At 40.1% G+C, this 26144-nt stretch overlaps 1 protein-coding gene across 2 annotated transcripts in view; it reads right to left on the bottom strand.

The window, feature by feature from the left end:
• Positions 1-26144, bottom strand: part of LOC114657851 (polyamine-modulated factor 1-binding protein 1) — a 417512-nt gene that overhangs the window by 208188 nt on the left and 183180 nt on the right. For both annotated transcript variants that reach the window (XM_028809793.2, XM_051932060.1), the window contains exons 7-8: positions 25903-26049; positions 25504-25593 (exon numbers count right to left, since the gene is read on the bottom strand). In XM_028809793.2, the coding sequence (XP_028665626.1) occupies positions 25504-25593; positions 25903-26049 (237 nt within the window). The remainder of the gene's footprint in view (positions 1-25503; positions 25594-25902; positions 26050-26144) is intronic.

Raw genomic sequence — 26144 nt, 5'->3', positions numbered from 1 at the left:
CAAACCTAGGCTAAATCCACACTACTATGTTTTTGTTTATAAGCACATAGAATAGTCACCTTTTTTGCCATTCATCCACATTACCCCACCACTTTTAACCCCTGAAAACTGAGACTTTTGAAAATGCAACAGCACTCTGATTTGTTTGTGCTTACAACATAGCCCTTCCCTAATTGGTTCCTGCTCATTACAACATTATATTCCCTGATTGGTCACTCTTCATGGACAAAAAACATTCTCCAGTACAGAGGGTATAGAAGAATTACTTTGTATGGAGTTTGCTGTGCTGCTTACCTGTGTGTATTTAAATTGTTTTTTGTACAGTTTGAATACTGCATACGTGGACAAAAGGCAAACCATTTCAAAATTGCAACAGTTTTGCAAAGTACCCCATGACCAGCGACATTACTTTAAATCCTTTATATAACATCTACATTTAACATCTACATCATACATGTTTTCAGTAGTTTTAGGGTAGATGAAGATATTTTTGTAAACATTGTGAAAATGCAAGTGTGGACAGGGATCATTTTTGTTTAAAAATGCGGTTTATAAATGACAACATAGTATTGTGGTTGTAGCCTTAAAGAGAAATCAAGGTAAACTATATGATACCTAATAAACTTTTAACCAACTTTTAAAACTGCAAAATACATTAAGAAGACAAAAGAAACCAAACAGACTTTTTTCTTTTTCTGGGGATTTCAACAAAGGAAAATGTAAGGACTATTTACCCTAAATATGATAAACACACCACCCAGGGCACTAATTCTCTCAATAATAATTAGGTTCCTGGTACCCTGCACAGTGAACAGTCTGATCAACTGGCAATACTGTACTCCACAGACAGAATTGTAAGGATCTGATTTTAAAAAATGTGATAAAACAGTGAAAGGAAAAACAGCAGGATTGTTTTGATCCTATAAATTGGGACATGTTTAGAGGCTTCTCATAAAAAAATATGCAACCATCATAAGGGTATTCATCAAAAAATGAGTAGATGACTGTGTACCTACACAAACAATCCCATTTATTTCCCCTTAATAAACCAGAGATCGCCAGTAATGTCCATTATTTCACTGAAGGTTCACACAAATATGTCAGCAATAATAAAATTAGAAGAAATTCAGGTATGAGCTCAAGAGAACAAAGTTTCTAAACATTAATATATCAATAAGCTATAAACATTAGCAATAAGCTATAAAATAAGTATAGCAGCAGTCACAATTCACATAAAATGCAGCAGAGTTAACAGGTGCTTACAGATTACAACCTAAAGCTAAACCAGTCTCATCAACATTTTTTTCTCTCAGATGGACCAATATTTTCTGTTCCTGCATTATAAGGACAATGAAATTCCATTCTCTTTTTCTGTGGAAGATGTAAGAAGGATTTTTAAACAATCCATTATCTATAAGTCAACAGGTCTGGATAGAATCTTATGATGTGTTTTAAAATCCTTTAGCAACATGTTAGCTGTTATTTTTACTATCATAAATTCTTAATCAACAAAATCTATGCTTCAAAAAACAGTAGATATCCTTGTGACAATGAAAACAAAAAAAAAGTGCATGTTTATCATGAGCATAGACTGGTGCCACTCACTTACCATTGTAATGAGATGCTTTGAGAGACTTCTGCTGGGACACATACATTTGTTATATTGCACATAGACCACATCTCTAGTTTGCATATCATGACGTAATTCCATTTCCTTGTACTATATACAATCGTGCTATTTAAGATTATTAAAAACTGATATTCCGGAGTACTATTTATAGAACACAGATCAGCATTTAACACTCCAGTGCCATTAAAGCATATCTCCAAGCTTCTAAGTGTTCACTTCAGCGCCACCACCTTGCAAATGGAGGTTGGACTGGCTAGCTAGCACATTCTAACATGTTTAGACTGGAAGAACAATTTCCTTTACACTGATCACAATATTCTTAGAAATCACCTTAGTCAATGGGTGGGCCTCTCTGGCAGTATCTTAAATTGGTTTGAATCCTACCTGGCAGGTAGAAAATTCTTTGTTAGTTGTAGTAATTATACTACAAAGATACACGGTATTCTACATGGTGTTCCACAATACTCTATCCTGGGTCTGCTGCTCTTTTTGATTTACATGCTTCCGTTAGGTCAGATTATCTCAAGGCATAATGTGAGCTACCACAGCTATGCTAATGACACACAACTGTATTTATCAATAGTGCCTGACAACCCCAACACTCTTGATTCATTGACACAATGTCTCACTTGTGTTACCGAATGGATGAGTAGTAATTTTCTCAAACTAAATAGAGAGAAAACAGAAATTTTAGTGATTGGCAATAATGGATATAATGAGGTTACTAGAAATAAACTCGATGCATTAGGATTAAAAGTCAAGACGGAAGTAAAGAATTTAGGGGTAACTATTGACTCTGACCTGAACTTTAAATCACATATTAATCAGATTACCAGGACAGCATTTTTTCACTTAAGAAATATACCAAAAGTTAGACCTCTTATAACACTGCAAGATGCTGAAAAATTAGTTCACGCTTTTGTTTTCAGTCGGCTAGATTACTGTAACGCACCAAAAAAAGACATCAATCGATTGCAACTAGTGCAGAATGCAGCTGCTAGAATCTTAACTCAGAAAAGAAAATCCGAGCACATCATCCCAGTTTTGATGTCACTACACTGGTTACCTGTGCCATTTAGAATTGACTTTAAAATAGTGCTTATGGTTTAAAAGCCTTAAATAATCTCGCTCCATCTTATATTTCGGAATGTCTTACACCTTACACTCCAAATCATAACCTTAGATCTTCAAATGAATGTCTATTTAGAATTCCAAGAGCTAAACTTAAAAGAAGTGGTGTGGCCGCCTAAAATTTGGAATAGCTTGCCAATAGGAATTCCCCAGGCTAATACAGTGGAGCACTTTAAAACACGGCTGAAAACTCATTACTTTAACATGGCTTTCTCATAGCTTCATCTTAGTTAAATCCTGATGCTCTGTATATTCAATTAATTATAATTATTATTCATGGTGGCTCCAAAATCCATACTAACCCCTATTATCTCTTCTGTTCTTTTTCCGGTTTTCTGTGGTGGGGATCTGTGCTACCACCACCTAATCAAAGCACAATGATGTCCCTACATTGATGGATTAAAGGCCAGAAGTCCACATGACCATCATCATCAAATTCTTCCATGTGAACCCTGAATACAATGAGGACTGATTGAGGTCATTTATGTTAGATAGAATGCCTATAGGGGGCTGGGTGGTCTCGTGGCCTGGAACCCCTGCAGATTTTTTTTTTCTTCAGCCGTCTGGAGTTTTTTTTTGTTTTTTCTGTCCTCCCTGGCCATCGGACCTTACTTTTATTCTATATTAATTAGTGTTCCCTAATTTTAATTATTTATTTTGTCTTTTTTCTCTTTCTTCATCATGTAAAGCACTTTGAGCTACATTGTTTGTATGAAAATGTGCTATAGAAATAAATGTTGTTGTTGATCCTCAAAAAAGTTAGCTCACAGTCTAGCAAACTGAGGCTCTGCTATACTCCTTGTTCACAACATATTGAGTAGCCAGACACAGCTCCAAATCCATTATTAACTTTTCTGATGATACCACAGCTTTTAATGCATAACAAGGTCATACCCAACATCTGGATAGTTTTCCAAGTGTTTCTAATAACATCTACCTTCGTGTTTCAGGTCACCAATCATGTAATCATATCTAATATTTTTACTTGTTATATGTGAAAGCTTACATTTATTAACTTTTAACTTAATCTACCATATACGTGGATTCTTGGCTAACTAGTGACTCTAAATTAGTCTTGTGTTAGTGTGTGCACGATTGGCCCCTGCAATAGACTGTGCCCTGTCCAGGGGTGGTTTTTGCTTATATCTAATATTAGCCGAGATATGCTCTGAGAACCATTATGAACCTGGAAATTCCTCAGGGCTCTGTCCTCAATGGGCGGCACGGTGGCGCAGTGGTAGCGCTGCTGCCTCGCAGTTAGGAGACCTGGGTTCACTTCCCGGGTCCTCCCTGCGTGGAGTTTGCATGTTCTCCCCGTGTCTGCGTGGGTTTCCTCCGGGCGCTCCGGTTTCCTCCCACAGTCCAAAGACATGCAGGTTAGGTGGATTGGCGATTCTAAATTGGCCCTAGTGTGTGCTTGGTGTGTGGGTGTGTTTGTGTGTGTCCTGCGGTGGATTGGCACCCTGCCCAGGATTGGTTCCTGCCTTGTGCACCTGTGACTGGCTGGGATTGGCTCCAGCAGACCCCTGTGACCCTGTGTTCGGATTCAGCGGGTTAGAAAATGGATGGATGGATGGATGGCTCTGTCCTCGGCCCTCTGCTCTTCTGTATCTATATACTTCCCCTTAGCCATATCATTCATATCTATGGACTGGGTTATCATTTTTATGCAGATGATGCTCAACTGTATTTCAATGTTAAAAGTTTAAGTTCATCAGAGCTTTCTAAGCTCACAACTTGCCTCAATGAAATTAAAACCAGGATGGAGCAGAACTCTTTAAAATTAAAATGCAACAAAACTGAACTCCTGCAAATTGGCACTAACGCACAACCTAAGAAAATGAGTTCCTTCTCAGTTGCTCTTGACGGTCACCTCATCAGACCTGTTTCTAATGCAAGGAATCTTACTGTCATTTTTGATTTTTCCCTTTCTTATTCCACCCACATAAACCACATTAAGAAACTACCTTACTTTCACCTCCGCAACATATCCCATGTTCACTCATTCCTCTCCTTTCCTAATGCTAAGAAACTTGTATATGCTTTTATCACATCCCACATTGATTACTGTTACTCCCTACTGGCAGGTGCAGCTTCTAATCTTATATCACAGCTCCAGTTGATCCAAAACTCTACTGCAAGAGTCCTAACATGAACCACCAACAGCGAGCACATAATACCCATCATACTTCACCTCCACTAGTTCCCTGTGTCTTATAGGATTGAGTACAAAATTTTACTATTTACCTACTAAGCTTTAAATGGCTTCACACCAGACTACACCAGTGACCTTCTCCGTCACTATGCTCCTGTTCGCCCACTAAGGTCCTCTGATTCTGGCAATCTTGTTGTGCCCCACACTAACCTGCACTCTATGGGAGACAGGGCCTTTCGTTGTATAGCACCTGGACTTTGGAATGACCTTCCAAAATTAATTAGATCAGCTGACTCAATTCATTCTTTTAAAAAAACAACTTAAAACTCATCTGTTCAGGATAGCATTTAACTTTACCTGATATTCTGCCCCTACTTTCAGTCGTCCTCAGTATCCAGATGCTCAGTATAATTTATGTGTGTGTATGTTATATCACAAATGTTATCTGCTGTCACACACTTGCACATAGGAGGCAGTCTAAGGGCTTAAGATGGAGAGTTGGGGGTTAACGAACTGCACTAACACTTTTTCTCCTTCTTCCACAGATCAGCAGAAGGGAGGCCGGCCTAGAACTCCACCCACCTCTCTTTCCAGACCACACCCTCCTGCAGACCTCATTTCCACCTAAGAACTCACCTCTTCCTGCACAGCTCCTATAAAACTTATCCCTCCACCCTTCACTTCAGTCTTATGTTAATTCAGTCCATGTTGACTACTCTCAATTTGATTACTTGTTTGTTTCACTGACAATATACGAGGTGGATCCTCCAAACCTTTCTGTGTTGTTTTGGTTTGGTTTTCACTGCTAAGCTTTTCTTTTAGTATTGAATTTAGTATTTTACTCTGGTTTGTTGTCTTTCATTCTACTTAATGCTTTGTGTATCATGTATTTATCTGTTTTAGCATTCTATTCAGGAAACATTTGTATCCAATGTTACACATACCTGCTGTGTCTTTCTGAGACTCTGTGAAGTGCCTTGAGCATGGGAAAGCTGCTATATAACTAAAATTTATTATTATTATTATTACCTCGGCAGCGACATTCATCCATCCATCCATCCATTTTCCAACCCGCTGAATCCGAACACAGGGTCACGGGGGTCTGCTGGAGCCAATCCCAGCCAACACAGGGCACAAGGCAGGAACCAATCCCGGGCAGGGTGCCAACCCACCGCAGAGCGACATTCATGTCTCTGGTTACTCTTCCAAGTCAGTAGACAGATTAAAAGAGCAAGGGGAGGTCATGAAGTCACTGAAAAGGGGTGTGTGGTGCTCCCGATATCTCTGCAAAAGGCTGAAGGTCCAAGTCTTTAGAGTCCTGGTGCTTCCTGTTTTGCTATATAGTTGAGAGATATGGATGCTATCCAGTGAACTGAGATGAAGATTGAACTCCTTCTGTCTCTTCAGAGAATCTTTGGCTACCGTTGGTTTGACCCTGTATTACATTGCATTGCATTGTGAGGAAAAGTCAGTTACGGCACTACAGCCATGTGATGTGATTCCCTGAGGGCTATCTGGCTTGCAGGGTCCTCATTGCTGAGGACTGGAGCGGCTGGACCAGGCCAAGGGGACGCACACGTAACACCTGGCTGTGGCAGATGGATGGTCATTTCCAGGGGGTGGGACTGGACGGTATGTCTGCCTGGGGAGTTGCCAACCGGGATCCTGAGCTGTTTCGTTGTTAGGAGGGTGCGGCAACGTGCTGTACTAGTGTATGCCCCCCAACCAGACCTGACTTGACCTAACAGAGCAATCTTCAATGACAAAGCCAGTGCCTAAGCTCATCATATTGTATGTGTAAGTTTGGGTCTAAAAAAAGCTTAAAGAAAACTCTTGACAGAGAATGGACACATGTGGCTGAATTAAACATGGACAATTTAGCACATATTTCAGTGCTGTCCCACCTCTAATTTTTAAAGCGATTGATCAGCTGAAGAATGTTACAATAACATGGCAAAGATTTTCAGTGGGTGGGGATTCAGGACACAACAAACTGTAATAGCCATCTTGACTGAAGTTATAACATAGGAGAATCTATGCTGACACAGAAATCCAGGGACTCCCCAATGCAGTACATTCGGGATTATCTATATAATAACCACCATATGCTCACTCAGTTTAATTTAAACAATTTTTTTGTATTTCTAGCTTTCTCTAGCTCTCTCTAGAGGTTTATACTATTTATATATTATGGTTCAAACCCTTAGAGTGGTCAGGCAATTTATATCTTAAAACACACCTCTAATGTGTATACTCCATACTGTTTATCACCGTGCCAAAATAATAATAATAATAATAATTCTTTGCATTCATATAGCGCTTTTCTCACTACTCAAAGCGCTCAGCAAATCACTACTATACTGTACATTAAAGACTTCAAAAATGACTTGTACATTTTTTTGTTTAGAAAAACAGTTCTTTTGAAGTGATATACTTTCTCAGACACCATCAAAATTACACCTTTCTCTAACAACAGTTTTTAATTAGTAATAAATGCTGTTTTCTGGTAAACGGATGGTCAAGGTGCACTTAGATCCGAGATATCTCAAACCATACTGTTTAAGACTGTGGCAGAAGGAACTAATATTTGCCATGTTTAGAAGTCCTTTTTCCATAGGATTGTTGATTAAGAAAACTCAAAGCACCTGAAAATGGCAACATCAATCATCATGCATTTCTGTAAAATTAATTAGAATTTGTCTTTTTTCTGACTTTTATGCCTCATAGATATTTGCTAAAAAATAGTATGTTTCTACACCAAATGTCCACTTTAACTAAAGTCTAAACATATTTCAGTAACAGATATTGAGTACCTGCGGTGGGTTGGCACCCTGCCCAGGATTGGTTCCCTGCCTTGTGCCCTGTGTTGGCTGGGATTGGCTCCAGCAGACCCCCGTGACCCTGTGTTCGGATTCAGCGGGTTGGAAAATGGATGGATGGATGGATATTGAGTACTTCAGAAAACTGCTACAAAATGTATTGACTCTTTTCTTAATTCATTTTCTAACTTGTGGCTTTAAAATTATTTTCAAGGTATGACACAGCCAGGCAATGAAACATGTTCGACACACAGAAGTAAAAAGAATATAACATGAGCTGGAAGCTAAATTTCCTAATAAAACGCACAAAGCTTGCATTTTCTTTTGTACATTCTTGATGTGGCCCTTCCTTTACCAATTTCAGCAGCTTTATTGTCTCGTAACATAGAAAAAGCCTTTGACCATTTCTGCTGGAACTTCCTGGGGCTGGTCATGTGATTAAGACTCAAAAAAAAAAAACTCACTTTTCTCATCAGTGCAAACATATGTGACCTGTTTTAGATTTTCAAAGATGCTAGATAGGAATACCCCTTCTCTCTTCCCCATCCATCCATCCATCCATTCTCTTCCGCTTATCTGAGGTCGGGTCGCGGGGGCAGCAGTTTGAGCAGAGATGCCCAGACTTCCCTCTCCCCAGCCACTTCTTATAGCTCTTCCGGGGGAATCCCGTGGCGTTCCCAGGCCAGCCGGGAGACATAGTCCCTCCAGCGTGTCCTGGGTCTTCCTCGGGGACTCCTCCCGGTTGGACGTGCCCAGAACACCTCACCAGGGAGGCGTCCAGGAGGCATCCTGATCAGATGCCCGAGCCACCTCATCTGACTCCTCTCGATGCGGAGGAGCAGCAGCTCTACTCTCAGCCCCTCCCGGATGACTGAGCTTCTCACCCTATCTTTAAGGGAGAGCCCAGACACCCTGCGGAGGAAACTCATTTCAGCCACTTGTATTCGTGATCTCATTCTTTCGGTCACTATCCATAGCTCATGACCATAGGTGAGGGCAGTAACATAGATCGACTGGTAAATTGAGAGCTTTGCCTTACGGCTCAGCTCCTTTTTCACCACGACAGACCGATGCAAAGCCCGCATCACTGCAGACGCCGCACCGATCCACCTGTCGATCTCCCGCTCCATTCTTCCCTCACTCGTGAACAAGACCCCGAGATACTTGAACTCCTCCACTTGGGGCAGGATCTCGCTACCAACCCTGAGAGGGCAGTCCACCCTTTTCCGGCTGAGGACCATGGTCTCGGATTTGGAGGTTCTGATTCTCATCCCAGCAGCTTCACACTCAGCTGCGAACCGATCCAGAGAGAGCTGAAGATCACGGCCTGATGAAGCAAACAGGACAACATCATCTGCAAAAAGCAGTGACCCAATCCTGAGTCCACCAAACCGGAACCCCTCAACACCCTGGCTGCGCCTAGAAATTCTGTCCATAAAAGTTATGAACAGAATCGGTGACCTCAGTCCCAGAGATGCGGGAGCCCACCTCTGAGTCCCCAGGCTCTGCTTCCTCATTGGAAGGCATGTTAGTGGGATTGAGGAGGTCTTCGAAGTACTCCCACCACAGACCCACAACGTCCCGAGTCGAGGTTAGCAGCGCACCATCCCCACCATATACAGTGTTGACACTGCACTGCTTCCCCATCCTGAGACGCCGGACGGTGGACCAGAATCTCCTCAAAGCCATCCGAAAGTCGTTCTCCATGGCCTCCCCAAACTCCTCCCATGCCCGAGTTTTTGCCTCAGCAACCACCGAAGCTGCATTCCGCTTGGCCTGCCGGTACCTGCTCGGGACGTGGTCGAAGTTCTGCCAGAGGTGGGAGTTGAAGCTACCTCTGACAGGGGGCTCTGCTAGACGTTCCTAGCAGACCCTCACAACACGTTTGGGCCTACCAGGCCTGACCGGCATCCTCCCCCACTATCGGAGCCAACTCACCACCAGGTGGTGATCAGTTGACAGCTCCGCCCCTCTCTTCACCCAAGTGTCCAAGACATGTGGCCGCAAGTCCGACGACACGACCACAAAGTCGATCATCGAACTGAGGCCTAGGGTGTCCTGGTGCCAAGTGCACATATGAACACCCCTATGCTTGAACATGGTGTTTGTTATGGACAATCTGTGATGAGCACAGAAGTCCAATAACAAAACACCGCTCGGGTTCAGATCGGGGGGGCCATTCCTCCCAATCACACCCTTCCAGGTCTCACTGTCATTGCCCAGGTGAGCATTGAAGTCTCCCAGCAGTACGAGGGAGTCCCCAGAAGGTATGCCCTCTAGCACCCCCTCCAGGGACTCCAAAAAGGGTGGGTACTCCAAACTGCTGTTCGGCGCATACACACAAACAACAGTTAGGACCCAACACAACCTCCTATGATGAACAAAAAATTTGGATGGCGTTTTCCCTCGCCCGGACGCGGGCCACCGGGGCCCCCCTCTGGAGCCAGGCCTGGAGGTGGGGCTCGATGGCGAGCGCCTGGTGGCCGGGCTTGCACCCATGGGGCTCGGACGGGCACAGCCCGAAGAGGCAACGTGGGTCCCCCTTCCCATGGGCTCACCACCTATGGGAGGGGCCAAGGAGGTTGGGTGCAGTGTGAGTTGGGTGGTGGCCGAAGGCGGGGACCTTGGCGGTCCGATCCTCGGCTACAGAAGCTGGCTCTTGGGACGTGGAATGTCACCTCTCTGAAGGGGAAGGAGCCTGACCTAGTGCGCAAGGTGGAGAGGTTCCGGCTAGATATAGTCGGGCTTACCTCGACGCACAGCTTGGACTCTGGAACCAATCTCCTTGAGAGGGGCTGGACTCTGTACCACTCTGGAGTTGCCCCCAGTGAGAGGCGCCGAGCGGGTGTGGGCATACTTATTGCCCCCCGACTTGGAGCCTGCACTTGGGGTTTACCCCGGTGGACGAGAGGGTAGCCTTCGGGTGGGGGGACGGGTCCTAACTGTTGTTCTCTCTTCTTCTGTTTAATATTTCTCTGGAACCTCTGGCCTTTGCTCTTCATTTCAACAGACTGATATCCCCATTTATTGCTTAAAGTTACCCAATTTTATGTGCATGATAAACATTGGTTGGTGGATTGATCCTTGATTTCTACATTTTTCTGGAACAAAAATAGACCCTCCATTAAATTTTCTACCCTAATTCATGACAGATCAGAGAGTGAAATCTACTTTCCATATCTTTAATTGTACCAATCATCTTTTGTTCTGCACCTAAATTGAACCTGGTTGACGTCTTCTGTTAATTCCCCTTTCAGAATTAACACAGGGTTTGACAGTAAGCATTTTGCCATGTAGGACTGGTACTTCAGACTTGGAAAAAAGTATGAAGAAAAAATCTATGGGCATGCCTCATTTGATGTGTTGGTATAAGTAGGCTATTTTTACCAGTACTGTATTTTATATTCTTCAAAGAATATTAATCATCAAAAAATTCAATTTAGGATTGTTCACCACAATTATTTAACACTGCAATATTGTTTTGCCATGTCTCTGTCCATTGATCCTCTTGTCCCTTCTATCATCCCAAATACATTTCTGCACATGCTTTGGGAGTGTCCCCAGTCTTGGCATTCTGGAAATCTATTGCTAATTTTCTTTCAACCATTTTTCACAACATCTTTTCTTTTCCTCTCCCATTTTTCCTTTTACTGGATCTCATCTCTGCCTCACTTTAACTTTCATTCAGCGGAGGCTGTTTTGTCTTGGCACAATAGCTACAAAGGTGTCTTTAGGTTCTCATTGGAAATCTGATGTCTCTATCTCCTTTACATCTTGACAAACTTTATTTTTCAGTCTTATTCTTCTTGAACTCTCAGTCGTGGTAATCAATGTGTCTGCAGGTTCATATATTATAGAATAGTAAGCTCTGGTGCAACTTCTGCAGGGCAAGATGGCTTGTGATGGCCATCAATCTATCCCAACAGGGGCTGACATCCAGGTTGTGTTTACCTCAGGCAATTTTCTTTTTACCTCTTTCAATAGAGCAGATTTTGTGGTCAGAATAATGCGCTATTTTAAGGTTGGGTGTTATCATTGTTTCTTAGCACCTTTTTATTTTATGAAATCTGCTGAATATTATTTTTGTTATTACTGATATTAAATTTCCAAAAAATAATTGGTCACTAAAAAAACCTTTACCAGTGAAATATACAGACAACATAAACTTAAGCAAGAAACTGACTTTCTGAAGCAATAAGTAATAATGAGCTGCAGCAGCTCACCAACTGATATCAATAAATTATATCTATAAAATTTTTAACATTAAATGAATCAATTAACAATTAAGTTAAAAGGCGAAGTTACACACTAATATCTACACACAGCCAAATCACTGTAGCAGTACAACCTACATACTGTATATCTTTATGATATGATGAGAAGCTAAAGTATTCTGGAAGAAAACACAAAACTCAACATAAACAGTAGCAAAACTTGCATTTGAACTCTACTCTTTATCTGTCTATCAATCTATCTATGTTACTAGCTGTCTCCCGCGGTTCCACCCGCGTAGTAGTGAAACAGGACAAACTTTAAAAATCAATTTAAAAAATTAAAAAAAAAATGTAATTCTGGCCAAGTGGAAAGTAGGTGCACTCCAACATTAAATATTGGCACGGTATCTGATCGTGTTCAGCTCTGACGTGAGACAGTCCCCTACTTGTGGAGAAAAACACGTGGCCATGATATCTCTGGCAATCAGCAGCTACCCTCTAAAACACACGTAGCTCTGATCTCTCTCTCAACAACATCATACGTTACTCCTTAAAAATCTGTAGATGATAATGTCTGTTGAACAAACAAGTATCGCTAGCTAAGTGGAGGCACGGTACACTCCAACACATGGTGAGAGGTACAGCAACTCGAACAGAGGCTATCGCGTTATTAAGGAGGGCCCGTCCACCTCCCCTCAGCCCGCAGACTCTCTCTCAGATTCGCGCAAATAAATCAGTACTGCAAGCAAACTATGATACTTAGAGCAATGAGAGAACTCACAAAATCAACTGGAATATGGAAGCGAAGGTCTGTGATACGGTTTGCATATTTGTAGTTGGAGATCCACAAAGGGAGAGAATGAATCGCGTATCATAAAGTAGCTTTTATTCATGAGCTTTCAGCTCCTGCCAGGAGCTGTCATAGCATTCCATGCAGTTCTTGCCCAGCAGTATACATAGGACAAACATCAAAAAGAATCGCAACACGCATACATGAGCATCAAAATGCCATCAGAAGGAAGGACTCACGATCACTGATTTATATGCACACCAATTCAACCGGACATAGATTTAACTGGGACAATTTACAAGTAAGATTTAAGGCCAGTACTAAAAGTGCCAGAGAGCTGGCTGAATCTTGGCTAACAAACGAAAACGCCATTAACAGACATTTGGACATGAACCCAGTATATGAAAACTTAAGAAGAAGAACATCCTCATAATAAATAAAACTTTACGACTAACACCTTCCTAACCCCACCTCATTACACACACACATTCACCAACCCATCCCTCCCCCACCTCATTTTGCTATATATTGCCTTTGATTCTTGTATGTCTAATCATTATCCTCTGATGACGGCTACTGGCAGGAGCTGAAAGCTCAGGAATAAAAACTACTTTATGATATGTGATTCATTCTCTCCATTTGTGGATATCCAACTACAAATATATATATATATATATAAAAATATATATATAAATATATATATATATATATATATATATATATATATATATATATATATATATAGTACGTGCTAAATAATAAAAAGAGTACACAACGCGTGTTTCACCCTATTTGGGGCTCATCAGGTGTCTGAGGAGACTGACTCTCGGATATCAGCCCCTTGGTGCCACAGCAACTGGTTCACTTACTGGCAGGGTATAGATCGGAGTATTACATACATAGGTCTGATCGCAATCTGATATTTGGGTGGTGACTTACCAGGTAATGTGTGTGGTTGGTCAGCCAGCTAGCAGAGGTTCAATCTCTGTAATGAAAAGCAAAAGTGTGTACACCTGAGGAGCCCCAAATAAGCAAAATGTGTTGTGTACTCTTTGTATTATTTGGTAGGTACTGTATAACATGTCTGATGTGCTTCTTGCAATTGAAAGGATGTGGTGGCTGTCTGCTGGCTGGCCGACCATCCATACGCATTACCTGGTAGGTAACCACCTAAATATCAGATTGTGATCAGACCTATGCATCTATCTCTCTCTCTCTCTATTATTATATATATATATATATATATATATATATATATATATATATATATATATATATATATATATATATATATATATATATATATATATATAATCCCTATGTGTGTCCAGGTGTCCGTGTGTGGGTGTCTTCTGGTGAAGTGCGCATGCGCGGGGCACGGTGCTATGCGCGATATTACTGTCAGAGAAAGTTAGAGGTGTTTTACGGAAATACAAACCAGTATTACTGCGAGAGGAAATTAAAGGTACACAATACAGTGATGCATATTACAGCCACATACAAGCCAGTATTACTGTCAGAGGAGATTAAAGGCATATTACTGACGCGCACGCCTGTATTACTGCCAGAGAAAATTAAAGGTATATTACGGACGTACAAGCCAGCGGACGTACAAGACGGTATCCTTCAAAAAGGGCGCGCACAGGCATCCTTCAATAAGGGCGCGCACAAAAAGGCGAGCCTCAAAAGGACAACTTCAATTGGGCGCAGCGAATAAAGGCGCGCGTAAATAAAGATCTGCACCTGTTGCTCTTCACATATTCCAGACCCATTTGAACTAAATTATCTACGCGCCCTTATTGAATAGAGCCGTACAAGACAGTATTACTGTCACAGAAAATTAAAGACACACAATACACGGCAGCAGCCCACGAAGAACGGTCAGCTCAGCAAGTAAACATCAACAAAAAAAAGACTGAAAGAAAGAAAAATACGACCAACAAAAAGAATGAGGTCAAAGTCCCTTGCCATTTAATATAGACTGTTCCTACTAATGTTTATGCACTACTGTTCTAGCGCCCATTATTGTAACGGGCTAAATGACTAGTATATATATAAAAAATCCAATGTCTACCTGTATACCGGTCCACTTTTCACAAGAGAACTACTTAACGGATTTAGATCAGATTTTTTTTTTATAATTTGCTTCAACATTCCAGTTGATTTTGTGACTTCTCTCGTCGCGATAAGTATCATACTTCATAGTTCATATATATATATATATATATATACTGTATATACACATATACACACATATAACTGTATAAAAATCAAACTGATTTTATGTTATTATTACTAATAAAAACTTTCATGCGCTTCAGAATCTGCTGTTGCTATTCATGCCTAGATGACAGAGTAAACCTTTTACAAGACATTGAATAAATTGTATGTTAAAGACAGAAATAACCTCAGCATCTTTAACTATAATTGATCACAGGAATTTCCAGGGTGATATTGAAGTTGCTTGCAAAATTAAATACAGTTTACTGCATAAATAGTATCACCCATATATAACAACAGTAACGACAAAAAAGTGAATATGCTGTACACAGTATATGTATGCATCAAGTGTACCATTTGCAGAAGTTTCATCTGCAGTTTGTGCTGTATGTGAACAAAAACCTGTGAATCAAAATGACCTCTTTTGATGAATATAAAACAGAAAACCCTGCCGAGAATCTCTCTCTGCTTCTTTCTAATCATAAAAGCACTACCACAGTATTGGCAATCTCCTGCTTTGTACAAAATGAAAGGAGAGAAATTAAATGGGGGGTGGGGACAGGACAATCACCCAAACGGCAGATTTTGAGCAGTAATAAACACTCATCTTCTGCAGAGATGCAAGACACGTAATATTGTGTTTACGAGCATGTAGCTTAAGTGTGTGCATTGGAGAAAAGTCTCATACAGCTTCAGCTGCTCTAATGAAATATGTTTTACTTAAAAAATTATATTCGGTCTGTCTTTACTTAAGAAGAGCCCTAAAATAACATCTCTTCTGCAGGATGATTCTACCAAAAGTAAAAAAAAAATACAAATTCTTCACAGTCCAACATTATTAACAACATTAACTATAAAAGGAAGGAAGTGAAGAATTGCAAAATTTCGATGTTTAAAGTGTGAAAAAGACTGTTTGCAGATATTGTAAATTTTACACTGAAACAAATTACTGTTCCAAGTCTGAAATTTTTAGGAAAAACATATTTTACTGTTCTTTTTGACCTTGGTGTTAGCAAACCATTTAAAAGAAACATGCAGTGAAATTGATTTTCTTAAGTGATTACAGTCATTTTGAGGAGTCATTACAGTTATTGTAGTATTATGACAGGGGGTATCGATAAATGAAATGCAATCCACGTTGCTAAAATAGTATGTTAGAAATAAATTATGTTATAAACCATCAAAAGATAATAATTATTCTTCTTGGTATTGAACAAACTATATCAATCCTGAACTAAAAAAGAAAAGCCAGACAATCTAGTCATATACAACAGGTGCTAAAACAGATTGAAAAGGCCGCTAAACAGAAAAAATCATCTAAAACTGTAATTTGGTATTGTGCTATATATTAAATCAAGATTTGACAATCAAATATTTTTTTTAACTTCAATATATACTTTTTGCCTGAACTATATAATAAGTCTTATAAAGAAGAGATGGGAAGAGTCATAACATTGGATGTGAAACCTGTTAAAATGTGGTCAACTTATCTTTTGCTTTGGCAGTGAACAAGCAGGGTTTTAAACATGTCACTGAGGAACTATGCAGAAATTAATTTTCAGCAGAGGATGTGCATGTTCTTTTGCAGAAATTCAAAGCTTATAATATTATTCAAAATCATTTTGAAAACAAAAGACCAAAGTAATGTACAAAATTTTGGTGACATGTTTAGAGCTTCTGGTAAAGACACTCAGACAAGTCAGTGATTTAAATACACTGCATTAATGTAAAGATATAAAGAACAAAAGAAAATGCTTGAATTTGATAAAAACACTATATGGTGAAAGATGATCCCACAGATAATAATAGTAATTAAAAGAAAACCAGATAAAAAGGGTAAAATACATTATAGCCAAAGGCAAATTATCCATTATGATTTGTTCCTGACTAACTAACAATAAAAGGTATCTTATTCAAACAATGTAATGAAAAATGTGACAAATACATACAGTAAACACTATATAAATATATAATTAATATATATATAATATATACTGTATATACACAAACATACATTGATATAGATATAAACAAAACATAATGTGAGTGTGTGTATGTACAGTATGTCACCAACATGCATGCTAGGGTAAGGGAGGGTGCTGTCATTAACCACCTTCTCGTTTCTCCTGCAGCTCCGACAGCCAGACCAGGAAGACACATAAATAAGTCTGTGTCCATCTTAAAAGTTTCACGCCTACCCAGCAGGGCTCTAGAAAAGAAGTGGATGCACCAGAATGGAGTGTCTTTTGACCAAACAAGAGAAAGGAGAAACGTTGTTTTTGAGTGTCCTCCTACATGTATTAATTAATGCCTGTTGATTTCCTTTAATTTTCTGTTGAGTTTTAGGAATTACTTTGTTGAAGATGATTACTAATCTAAACATACCCCAATCTTTGTATCCTTGTATTTATATATATATATATATATATATATATATATATATATATATATATATATATATATAAAAATATAAATAGGGTGGCATGGAGTCCCTGCTGCCTTATGGATCTAGCGTCCTAGGTTTGAGTCTCGCACCCAGATGCTGTATGTGTGCTGTATATTATCCCCATTTGTGTGGGTTCTTCGGTTTTCCTCATACATGCCCAAAGATGTGCACGTTAGGTTCATTGGCAATTACAAATTGGCTCCTGTACGAGTGCAATGATGAGTGTGGGTATGAGTAGGTCCTACAATAAAGTGGCATCCTCTTTCCCTCGCCCGGATGCGGGTCACCGGGGCCCCCCTCTGGAGCCAGGCCTGTAGGTGGGGCTCGATGGCGAGCGCCTGGTGGCCGGGCTTGTACCCATGGGGCTCGGCCGGGCACAGCCCGAAGAGGCAAAGTGGGTCTCCCTTCCCATGGGCTCACCACCTATGGGAGGGGCCAAGGAGGTCGGGTGCAGTGTGAGTTGGGTGGTGGCCGAAGGCGGGGACCTTGGCGGTCCGATCCTCGGCTACAGAAGCTGGCTCTTGGGACGTGGAATGTCACCTCTCTGAAGGGGAAGGAGCCTGAGCTAGAGCGCAAGGTCAAGAGGTTCCGGCTAGATATAGTCGGGCTCACCTTGACGCACAGCTTGGACTCTGGAACCAATCTTCTTGAGAGGGGCTGGACTCTCTACCACTCTGGAATTGCCCCCGGTGAGAGGCGCCAAGCTGGTGTGGGCATATTTATTGCCCCCCGACTTGGAGCCTGTACATTGGGGTTTACCCCAGTGGACAAGAGAGTAGCCTCCCTCCGCCTTCGGGTGGGGGGACGGGTCCTAACTGTTGTTTGTGCGTATGCACCGAACAGCAGTTTGGAGTACCCACCCTTTTTGGAGTCCCTGGAGGGGGTGCTAGAGGGCATACCTCCTGGGGACTCCCTCGTACCCCTGGGAGACTTCAATGCTCACGTGGGCAATGACAGTGAGACCTGGAAGGGCGTGATTGGGAGGAATGGCCCCCCCGATCTGAACTCAAGTGGTGTTTTGTTATTGGACTTCTGTGCTTGTCACGGATTGTCCATAACAAACACCATGTTCATGTTCAAGCATAGGGGTGTTCATATGTCCTGCAGGGTGCATGGGAGTTTGCCCAACCAGTCTACATGTGTTTGTGGACTTGGAAAAGGCGTTCGACCGTGTCCCTCAGGAGATCCTGTGGGTGGTGCTCTGGGAGTATGGGGTACCGGACCCCCTGATAAGGACTGTTCGGTCCCTGTACAACTGGTGTCAGAGCTTGGTCTGCATTGCTGGCAGTAAGTCAAACCCGTGTCCAGTGAGAGGTGGACTCCGCCAGGGCTGCCCTTTGTCACTGATTCTGTTCATAACTTTTATGGACAGAATTTCTAGGCGCAGCCAGGGTGTTGAGGGGGTCTGGTTTGGTGAACTCAGGATTGGGTCACTGCTTTTTGCAGATGATGTTGTCCTGTTTGCTTCATCAGGCCGTGATCTTCAGCTCTCTCTGGATTGGTTCGCAGCTGAGTGTGAAGCGGCTGGGATGGGAATCAGCACCTCCAAATCCAAGACCATGGTCCTCAGCCGGAAAAGGGTGGAGTGCCCTCTCAGGGTGGGAGGCGAGATCGTGCCCCAAGTGGAGGAGTTCAAGTATCTCGGGGTCTTGTTCATGAGTGAGGGAAGAATGAAGCGTGAGATCGACAGGCGTGATGCGGGCCCTGCATCGGTCTGTCATAGTGAAAAAGGAGCTGAGCTGTAAGGCAAAGCTCTCAATTTACCAGTCGATCTATGTTGCTACCCTCACCTATGGTCATGAGCTATGGGTAGTGACCGAAAGAACGAGATCACGAATACAAGCGGCTGAAATGAGTTTCCTCCGCAGGGTGTCTGGGCTTTCCCTTAAAGATAGGGTGAGAAGCTCAGTCATCCAGGAGGAGCTCAGAGTGGTGCCGCTGCTCCTTCGCATCGAGAGGAGTCAGATGAGGTGGCTCGGGCATCTGATCAGGATGCCTCCCTGGTGAGGTGTTTCGGGCAAGTCCAACCAGGAGGAGGCCCCGGGGAAGACCCAGGACACGCTGGAGGGACTATGTCTCCCGGCTGGCCTAGGAACGCCTCGGGATTATCCTGGAAGAGCTATAAGAAGTGGCCGGGAGAGGGAAGTCTGTGCATCTCTGCTCAAGCTGCTGCCACCGCGACCCGACCTCGGATAAACGGAAGAGGATGGATGGATGGACAAATCTTTTAATAGCTAATTTACTCAAAGTATTTTAAAAATAATATGAGATTATGGAGACATTTTCATTACATTTTCAGAACAATCTTATTTTTAATGTGTTAGGAGGTACCCAATTGGCAAGAAGTTATTGGGTCAAGGGGATCTCCAGGATAAAAGAGGACAGCCATCAATGCCATATGAGTTGTCCATTGCAGAAAGAGAGAGCTACACTGTTTGTAGAACAGTCATTGCAGACTTTAGTGTGTGAATGCAGGGGCTGCTAGAAGACTGTTGTCTCTGTGTGAGCTAACAAACATTAGTTTGGCAAGTGGAAGAAAACCAACAATTTCCTATGCAGACATGGAATATGTAGACAACACATAGAAGTCAACTGGTCTTTTAATGCAGATCCCAGGAAAAGTGAAACAATGCCAATCCCAGCAACAAATTGTCAACCTGGTCATATTACATATTATTAAAAATAGCTATACAATTAAAAATAAACATTATAAGAAAAAATACTTCCATAATGATGGTTAAAATAATTATTGTGATTACTAATGATGGAATACTGCTCAACCTTAATACATTCCCAATATATTCTTCATATCTGAAGAAATGTGGTTTATAATTCTGAAAACATTAGAAAATAACAATCATTTGTGCAAAAATAACAAAATGTTTTCATTACTTTCTCTTACTCAAATCTCGCACCCCTGTAAAACAAAAAGAAAATGCATTCCATATTCAAATAATAGAATGCCAGTGTATATAGCATAATAACACTTTAGTTTTTGAACTCTTACATTTTTTAAAATAACCATAATTAGAGTATCATCTTATGTGGGATTATAAGGTAATTATGCAGAATTAGTCTCTGATTAAAATTGCGCACCATTAAAATTCATTAAAGCCAATTGACCGCCTCCCACTCCGGGAAACATGCCAGGTTCTACCAAGAGTCATGACATATGCTTTTTTATCATTGAGAAAGAAATTAACAGTTATGATAAATGTGTAATAAACTGTAGGCAATTTGACAGCCATGAAAAATACATAGAGGTTTGATGAGCAGCGATGCTAAATTCAAAATGAGCTGGGATGAACTGGACAACCACCTTAAATACATGGTGAGGCTGAAGCAGCTATCAAGCAATATCCAAAAAAAAACACCACAGAAATGCTAATTGCCCAGCAACTGAGGACTCTGAAAAGGCACCACACCATTTATCCTATAATCAGCTACTAGCCAAGTGCATCTCAACATGGTCTCACATTAGCATGAATTACCCATCAACTATAATTAATCCTGCATTTTCTCTTTCGAATTTTGTTGAGTTCAGTTTATGTCTGCACCTGTAATGTTCCTCTCACAAACCAAAAAACATTCAAGTTATTTGACAATACAGATAGTTTAAAACACTTCAAAATTTTAATTATAAATTGAACATATTCCTACAAAGTTAAAAACTAAAGAGCAACATTGATATTCACCAATGGCTTTGCCGCACATATAAATTAATTACCTAGTGGGTATCTGATTAATTGCACAGAGTGTGGTGCAACTCTTTAAAAGATGTTAGGCATTGAAGACTCTCCAGAATCATTAAAGGCACTCCAGTGGAAAATACTTATCATCTATGAAGACACTGGGGAATCGGCTATAGTTTAGATTTAAGAAAAAAACAGACACGGTGTGACCTTCAAACAAAAGAAATTAATTCCCTAACAGTCAATTAATTCTTCTGACACAAACATAATATCTGTATGTCCAAACAAGGAAATCTATAACAAGAAGGTTTAATGAAAGATGGACCTTAATAATTCAGATCAAAATTTGAGCAGAATAAATTAAACCAACCTTATAAATCATTAAAAACACTTATGGATTGACCCTGGGAAGACCTGCAAAGAGATATCCAGGTAGCTGCATGAACCTGACAAAGGTATGCTGTTTGTATGACAAAAGACATTACTTCCACATATATGGGCAGGGATACGGTAGAGACAGCAACTTTCAATGTCTTGATGTCACTATCAATGATAACCTAAATCAGACACAACACTTTTCATCCAGTGTCAAGATAGCTTACTGTGTCATTTCATTTCCTTTAACATCTTCAGAATACTTGGTCTTTGCCATGGAATCACACCGCGATCCTTCTCAATCCAGGCATTTGCACTGTGGTAACTGCCAGTGACATGCTCTGATCCTGTGTCGCCTGAAGCTCCTTTTCCACTATGAGCAACAGGAAATCCTACTAGCCACCAGCAGTTAGCACATTGCTAATGTCCAGATTGAGATGGATTGGTGTGTGATTCCCAACAAAACACTTGGAGCAGTCACTGTAGACATAAGAAGAATAGTGAGAGTCCTGTACAAAAGGTCAAGGCTGTGTAAGAGACAGCTCAGCAAACATCACCGGGAAACACTCTGGTTGCAGTGTTTAAAGCCAATCACTGCACACACAAGTGCTGGAGTTTTCCAAAGCATTAAGAGAACTTTTTGGGGACTCTGTAAGCCAGATGACATGGGTTACCACAGTGCAAATATCTGAACTGGAATAGATCATATTGTGATTCCATGAAAAAAAAACACTTCATATGATATCTTCATTTATGATCACCAGGTTCAACAAATGGAGACTTTCCTTACTGGCTGCATAATATCCTGGTATGGCACTTACTCAGCTCTATGGTGATCATGCAAAGAATTACAGAAGGTAGTGAAGTCGGCTCAGAACAATTAGGGAGGGAAGACCTTTCTCCCTTTTTTGTTCTGGTAATCAGAAGTGATACAGCAATATTCACACCACTAGATTTAGCCTTTGGGAGACATGCAGGCAAGAATTTCATTGTACTGTATCCGCATGGTAAAAACTTGAACGTAAACAGTGAATCCAGACATCCATCACCATATCCATTTTTCCTAGCCTGCTTTATTAAATTTTAGTGTTGATGTGTGTCAGAAACTAGCATCAGGTATGAGAAAGTGACCAACCCCACTGTAGCTGTCACTCATATTTAACACTTGTTTAGTAAAACCAGATTGATACAGAAAAATGAAAAACAGACCACGGCATATGTACAGCCATTCTCCTAAACCACCTATCTTTTTTCACACTTTCAAGCTCATCTTCTAGAGATTGTGATGGATATCAACCTTGCCTTTTACAGGTACCAAAATGTATTAAATGTCATATGCTTTTCTAACAGATTAAGGGATTTAGAGCTGCCTCAAAGAGAGTGGGCAATGAGAGGATCCACTGCAGTCCTGCTACATTCTCAAATGTATCATTAAACATGACCCAGCAGAATTTTTTATTTAAATTGTTATTTCAAAATTCAAATATTCCAATAGAATTGAAGAGACAGTGCGTTCAAAACTGAAGCCCGTGTTCACACGAAAACTTTTGTAAATGTGGAGCAAACCATCATGAAATGTAATTACAGAGGAAACCTCAACGGCTTTTCAAAACTGCCTGGATGAGATAACAGCTTAGCTGTAAACTACCCAAACAAGCTTGATTTGTTTCCCAAATGTTGTATGTTTGTATATAATCAGCATCTAACACTGAATTTTTTTTTTTCATATATTATTAGAACAACCATTGAAAGGGCATATAGTTAACTGATTTAGGATTGTTGTACTTCTTATTATACATCCTTATTTAACTCTAGCAAGAGAAAACATCAAGTCAAGTCAATTTATTCTTGTACAGCCCTCCTCACTGAGTACAGACAAAGAATGCTGGAAAGGTGCAAGCATGGCTGTTTATGTGAGAAACTAATATTTAACAAATACAAATATGTTACAAATGTATTATTCTGTTTCAAACATATTTGCCATGTGTTGCAGTATATTCCTAAGAACTGTGAAAAATGGCACACTTTCCAATGTTATTCTTCACATCTATGCTGTTTACGTCTGGAAAACTTTAATATTGAGGTATTAATATCTATATGACCCTAGTGTACCTATTGTCTGCGTTTGACAGCATAGCCTAACTTACAGTACCCATTCAGATGTATATTAAATCTGAACTTTACAGATTCCAAAAACATTAAATGTTAAAAAATATTCGATAAATACTTTGGCTAGTCAGTACCTCTCTGCTGCTTCAGGAGTCTCCCATGCTAACCATAAACGGAAGGCCTCCATTTTCAGCTTGATGGCATCCCTCACCTCACAATATTTATTTATAGCAGGACTAAAATATGTATTTTTTATTGTTTTGAACTAAATCCATCATAAGATTAACCTTTTATGAATGTGAATTTATAAGTCATTGCAAATATATCTCAGTCACTTAGTTTGCATTGAAATATACAAATGAGAAAGAAACATATAAATGACCGATAGAGAATGTGTGACTCTGTTGAGGCCAAAAGGATAGAGTAGTGAAAAAGCACATATGTCCAAAAGCATATGCTGCAGACCTAAAACAAAATCAATACAGTCATTGTCTATTAATAAATGCCTCATTACCCATACATTACAATTCAAAAATATAGTGCAAACAAGTTAATACGAATTAGGGTGTATATGCTTCAAATGCAGTATGAGGGAGGAATATACTTTAAAATGATCATTTTTCCTTTGATTGATTATGTTATGCGCGAAGAAAGAAATATTTATAAAAGAAACAATAAAAAAGAAAATAAATATGTATGATTTATTTAAAAGATGTTCGTATGCAGTACGATATTCCTCATTTTCAAGTTGGCTTGACACCAGTGACTCCAGTTTCCTTTCTTACTTAAAATGTCAGGTAGAGTGTCACCTCTAAATTGCCTGTGTGGGGGGACAGGTGTGCCAGGTGATGAACTGGCATCCAATTATCTGAATGTTGTCACTGTCTAAACTCAACATGTAAAATAATACAAACTATTCCAATTACTTTTAAAATAAAAATATAACACTGTACAGCATCTGATAGAAAATATTGTTTTTATGGCATCTGTAGTCTGTTCAAGAATATGAAAAAGACAGCAGGATTTACACAAACTGTTCAGAAAATGAATCAAGGATTCACAAGTCACTTGTGCAAATTGTGTGACATATGGTTTAAAATTATTTAACGTATATATGATTAGATAAACTTTATCAATCCTAAGGGAAAATATAGATGGAAACAGCAGAAGAACCATAAAAAGATATAGACTCACTGCACATGAATGAATATTGTTACTCATATAAGATGAACATAGCAAGTCTAAGGCACATGCTCAGAAGTCAGGATGGAATAACATACCCTTACAGATGACAATGCAGCACAGAACAAGGTGTGCTGCAAAGGAGTAAAAAGTCAGATTGTAATCAAATATAAGACACTCATTTTTTTTTTTTTTTCATTTTTAAAGGAAACAATACATTTGACAAAATTCTGAAAGTGTTTATCTCACAATTAAGGTAGTTCTTAGGTTAATTAAAACATTATGAACTAAAGCACAGCTGAAGCTGAGAAATCATTCAAGAGCAGTAAACTGGTTAAAAATATTAGCAGAAAAGCAGTTTCTAATACTACATCAATAAAAATGTCAAATAAGATGAAAAACTTTATCCTAAAGTTGGGAACAATGCAGAATCACTGAGGGGCTTTGCATGACACCCTCAGAGATGGCCATGAGGCAGCTAAACTTGATAGGCCAACATCTTTACCTGAGACAATCCTTCAACGGTATATGGCATTTAATAAATAAGTTATTTGAGGGAAGCTGAGGTAGTTGGCAGAAACAAATGACATAAACTGAAGAGAAAATTGAGTAAATTATGTATTTTTAAAGCAGATACAAATGTCATGGTATAGTGCAATAAAACGTGACTTTAGGTAGGTTTTGAAATATGAATGTGAATTTTTCCAACAAACCATTGCGCCAAAAAATTCAACACTTACACTCTTGCCCTGGGCTCTGCTGCAGGCTGTGCTCTTGAACTCTGTTGCTTCTTTCCTAAGCTGGATAATGGTCTCCTCCGATTTCCATACCTGTTCAAGGAGTACCAAAGAGACTTACTGATAAATAAAACATAAAAACTAGGGGTCTGTATCAATCGTGTTGATTGGTGTTGTTTTTTGTTTTTGGGAGTCAAAAGAAAAGAACCTTCACAAAATAATCTGTTGCTGCCAAAAGAAACTGCATAGTTCCACAGGCTTACTGGGAGACAACTATTAAATAAATGATAAAATGTATGCCAAAATCATATTTTGCTCCACCAGCAGGCCATGAAACAATAAAAGCATTGTTTCCGCCAATAAAGCCTGTGTTGTCTGGGACCGGAATTGTAACAATTTTACCTGTTTCTCTAGTTCTTTCACTCTGTTCTCCAAAAGGTGCTGGGCTTGTAGCTGCTGTAGGTTTTCAGAGTCTTTCAGAGATATTTCCTTATGCAATTCTGTGATGGTATTCTGAAGTTCTTGAATTTTGCTTTCACGTTCTTGCATCTGGGATATAAAAGCAAAGAAATTATCCATTAGCCTCTAACATACAATATATACAAGTATTAACTTTTATTGATCAAGGCAGAAACATATTCAAT

Source organism: Erpetoichthys calabaricus, chromosome 9, assembly GCF_900747795.2.
Source record: "Erpetoichthys calabaricus chromosome 9, fErpCal1.3, whole genome shotgun sequence".
Taxonomy (NCBI): domain Eukaryota; kingdom Metazoa; phylum Chordata; class Cladistia; order Polypteriformes; family Polypteridae; genus Erpetoichthys; species Erpetoichthys calabaricus.
The sequence above is the reverse complement of the archived record's forward strand: the minus strand, read 5'-3'. Positions and strand labels throughout refer to the sequence as shown.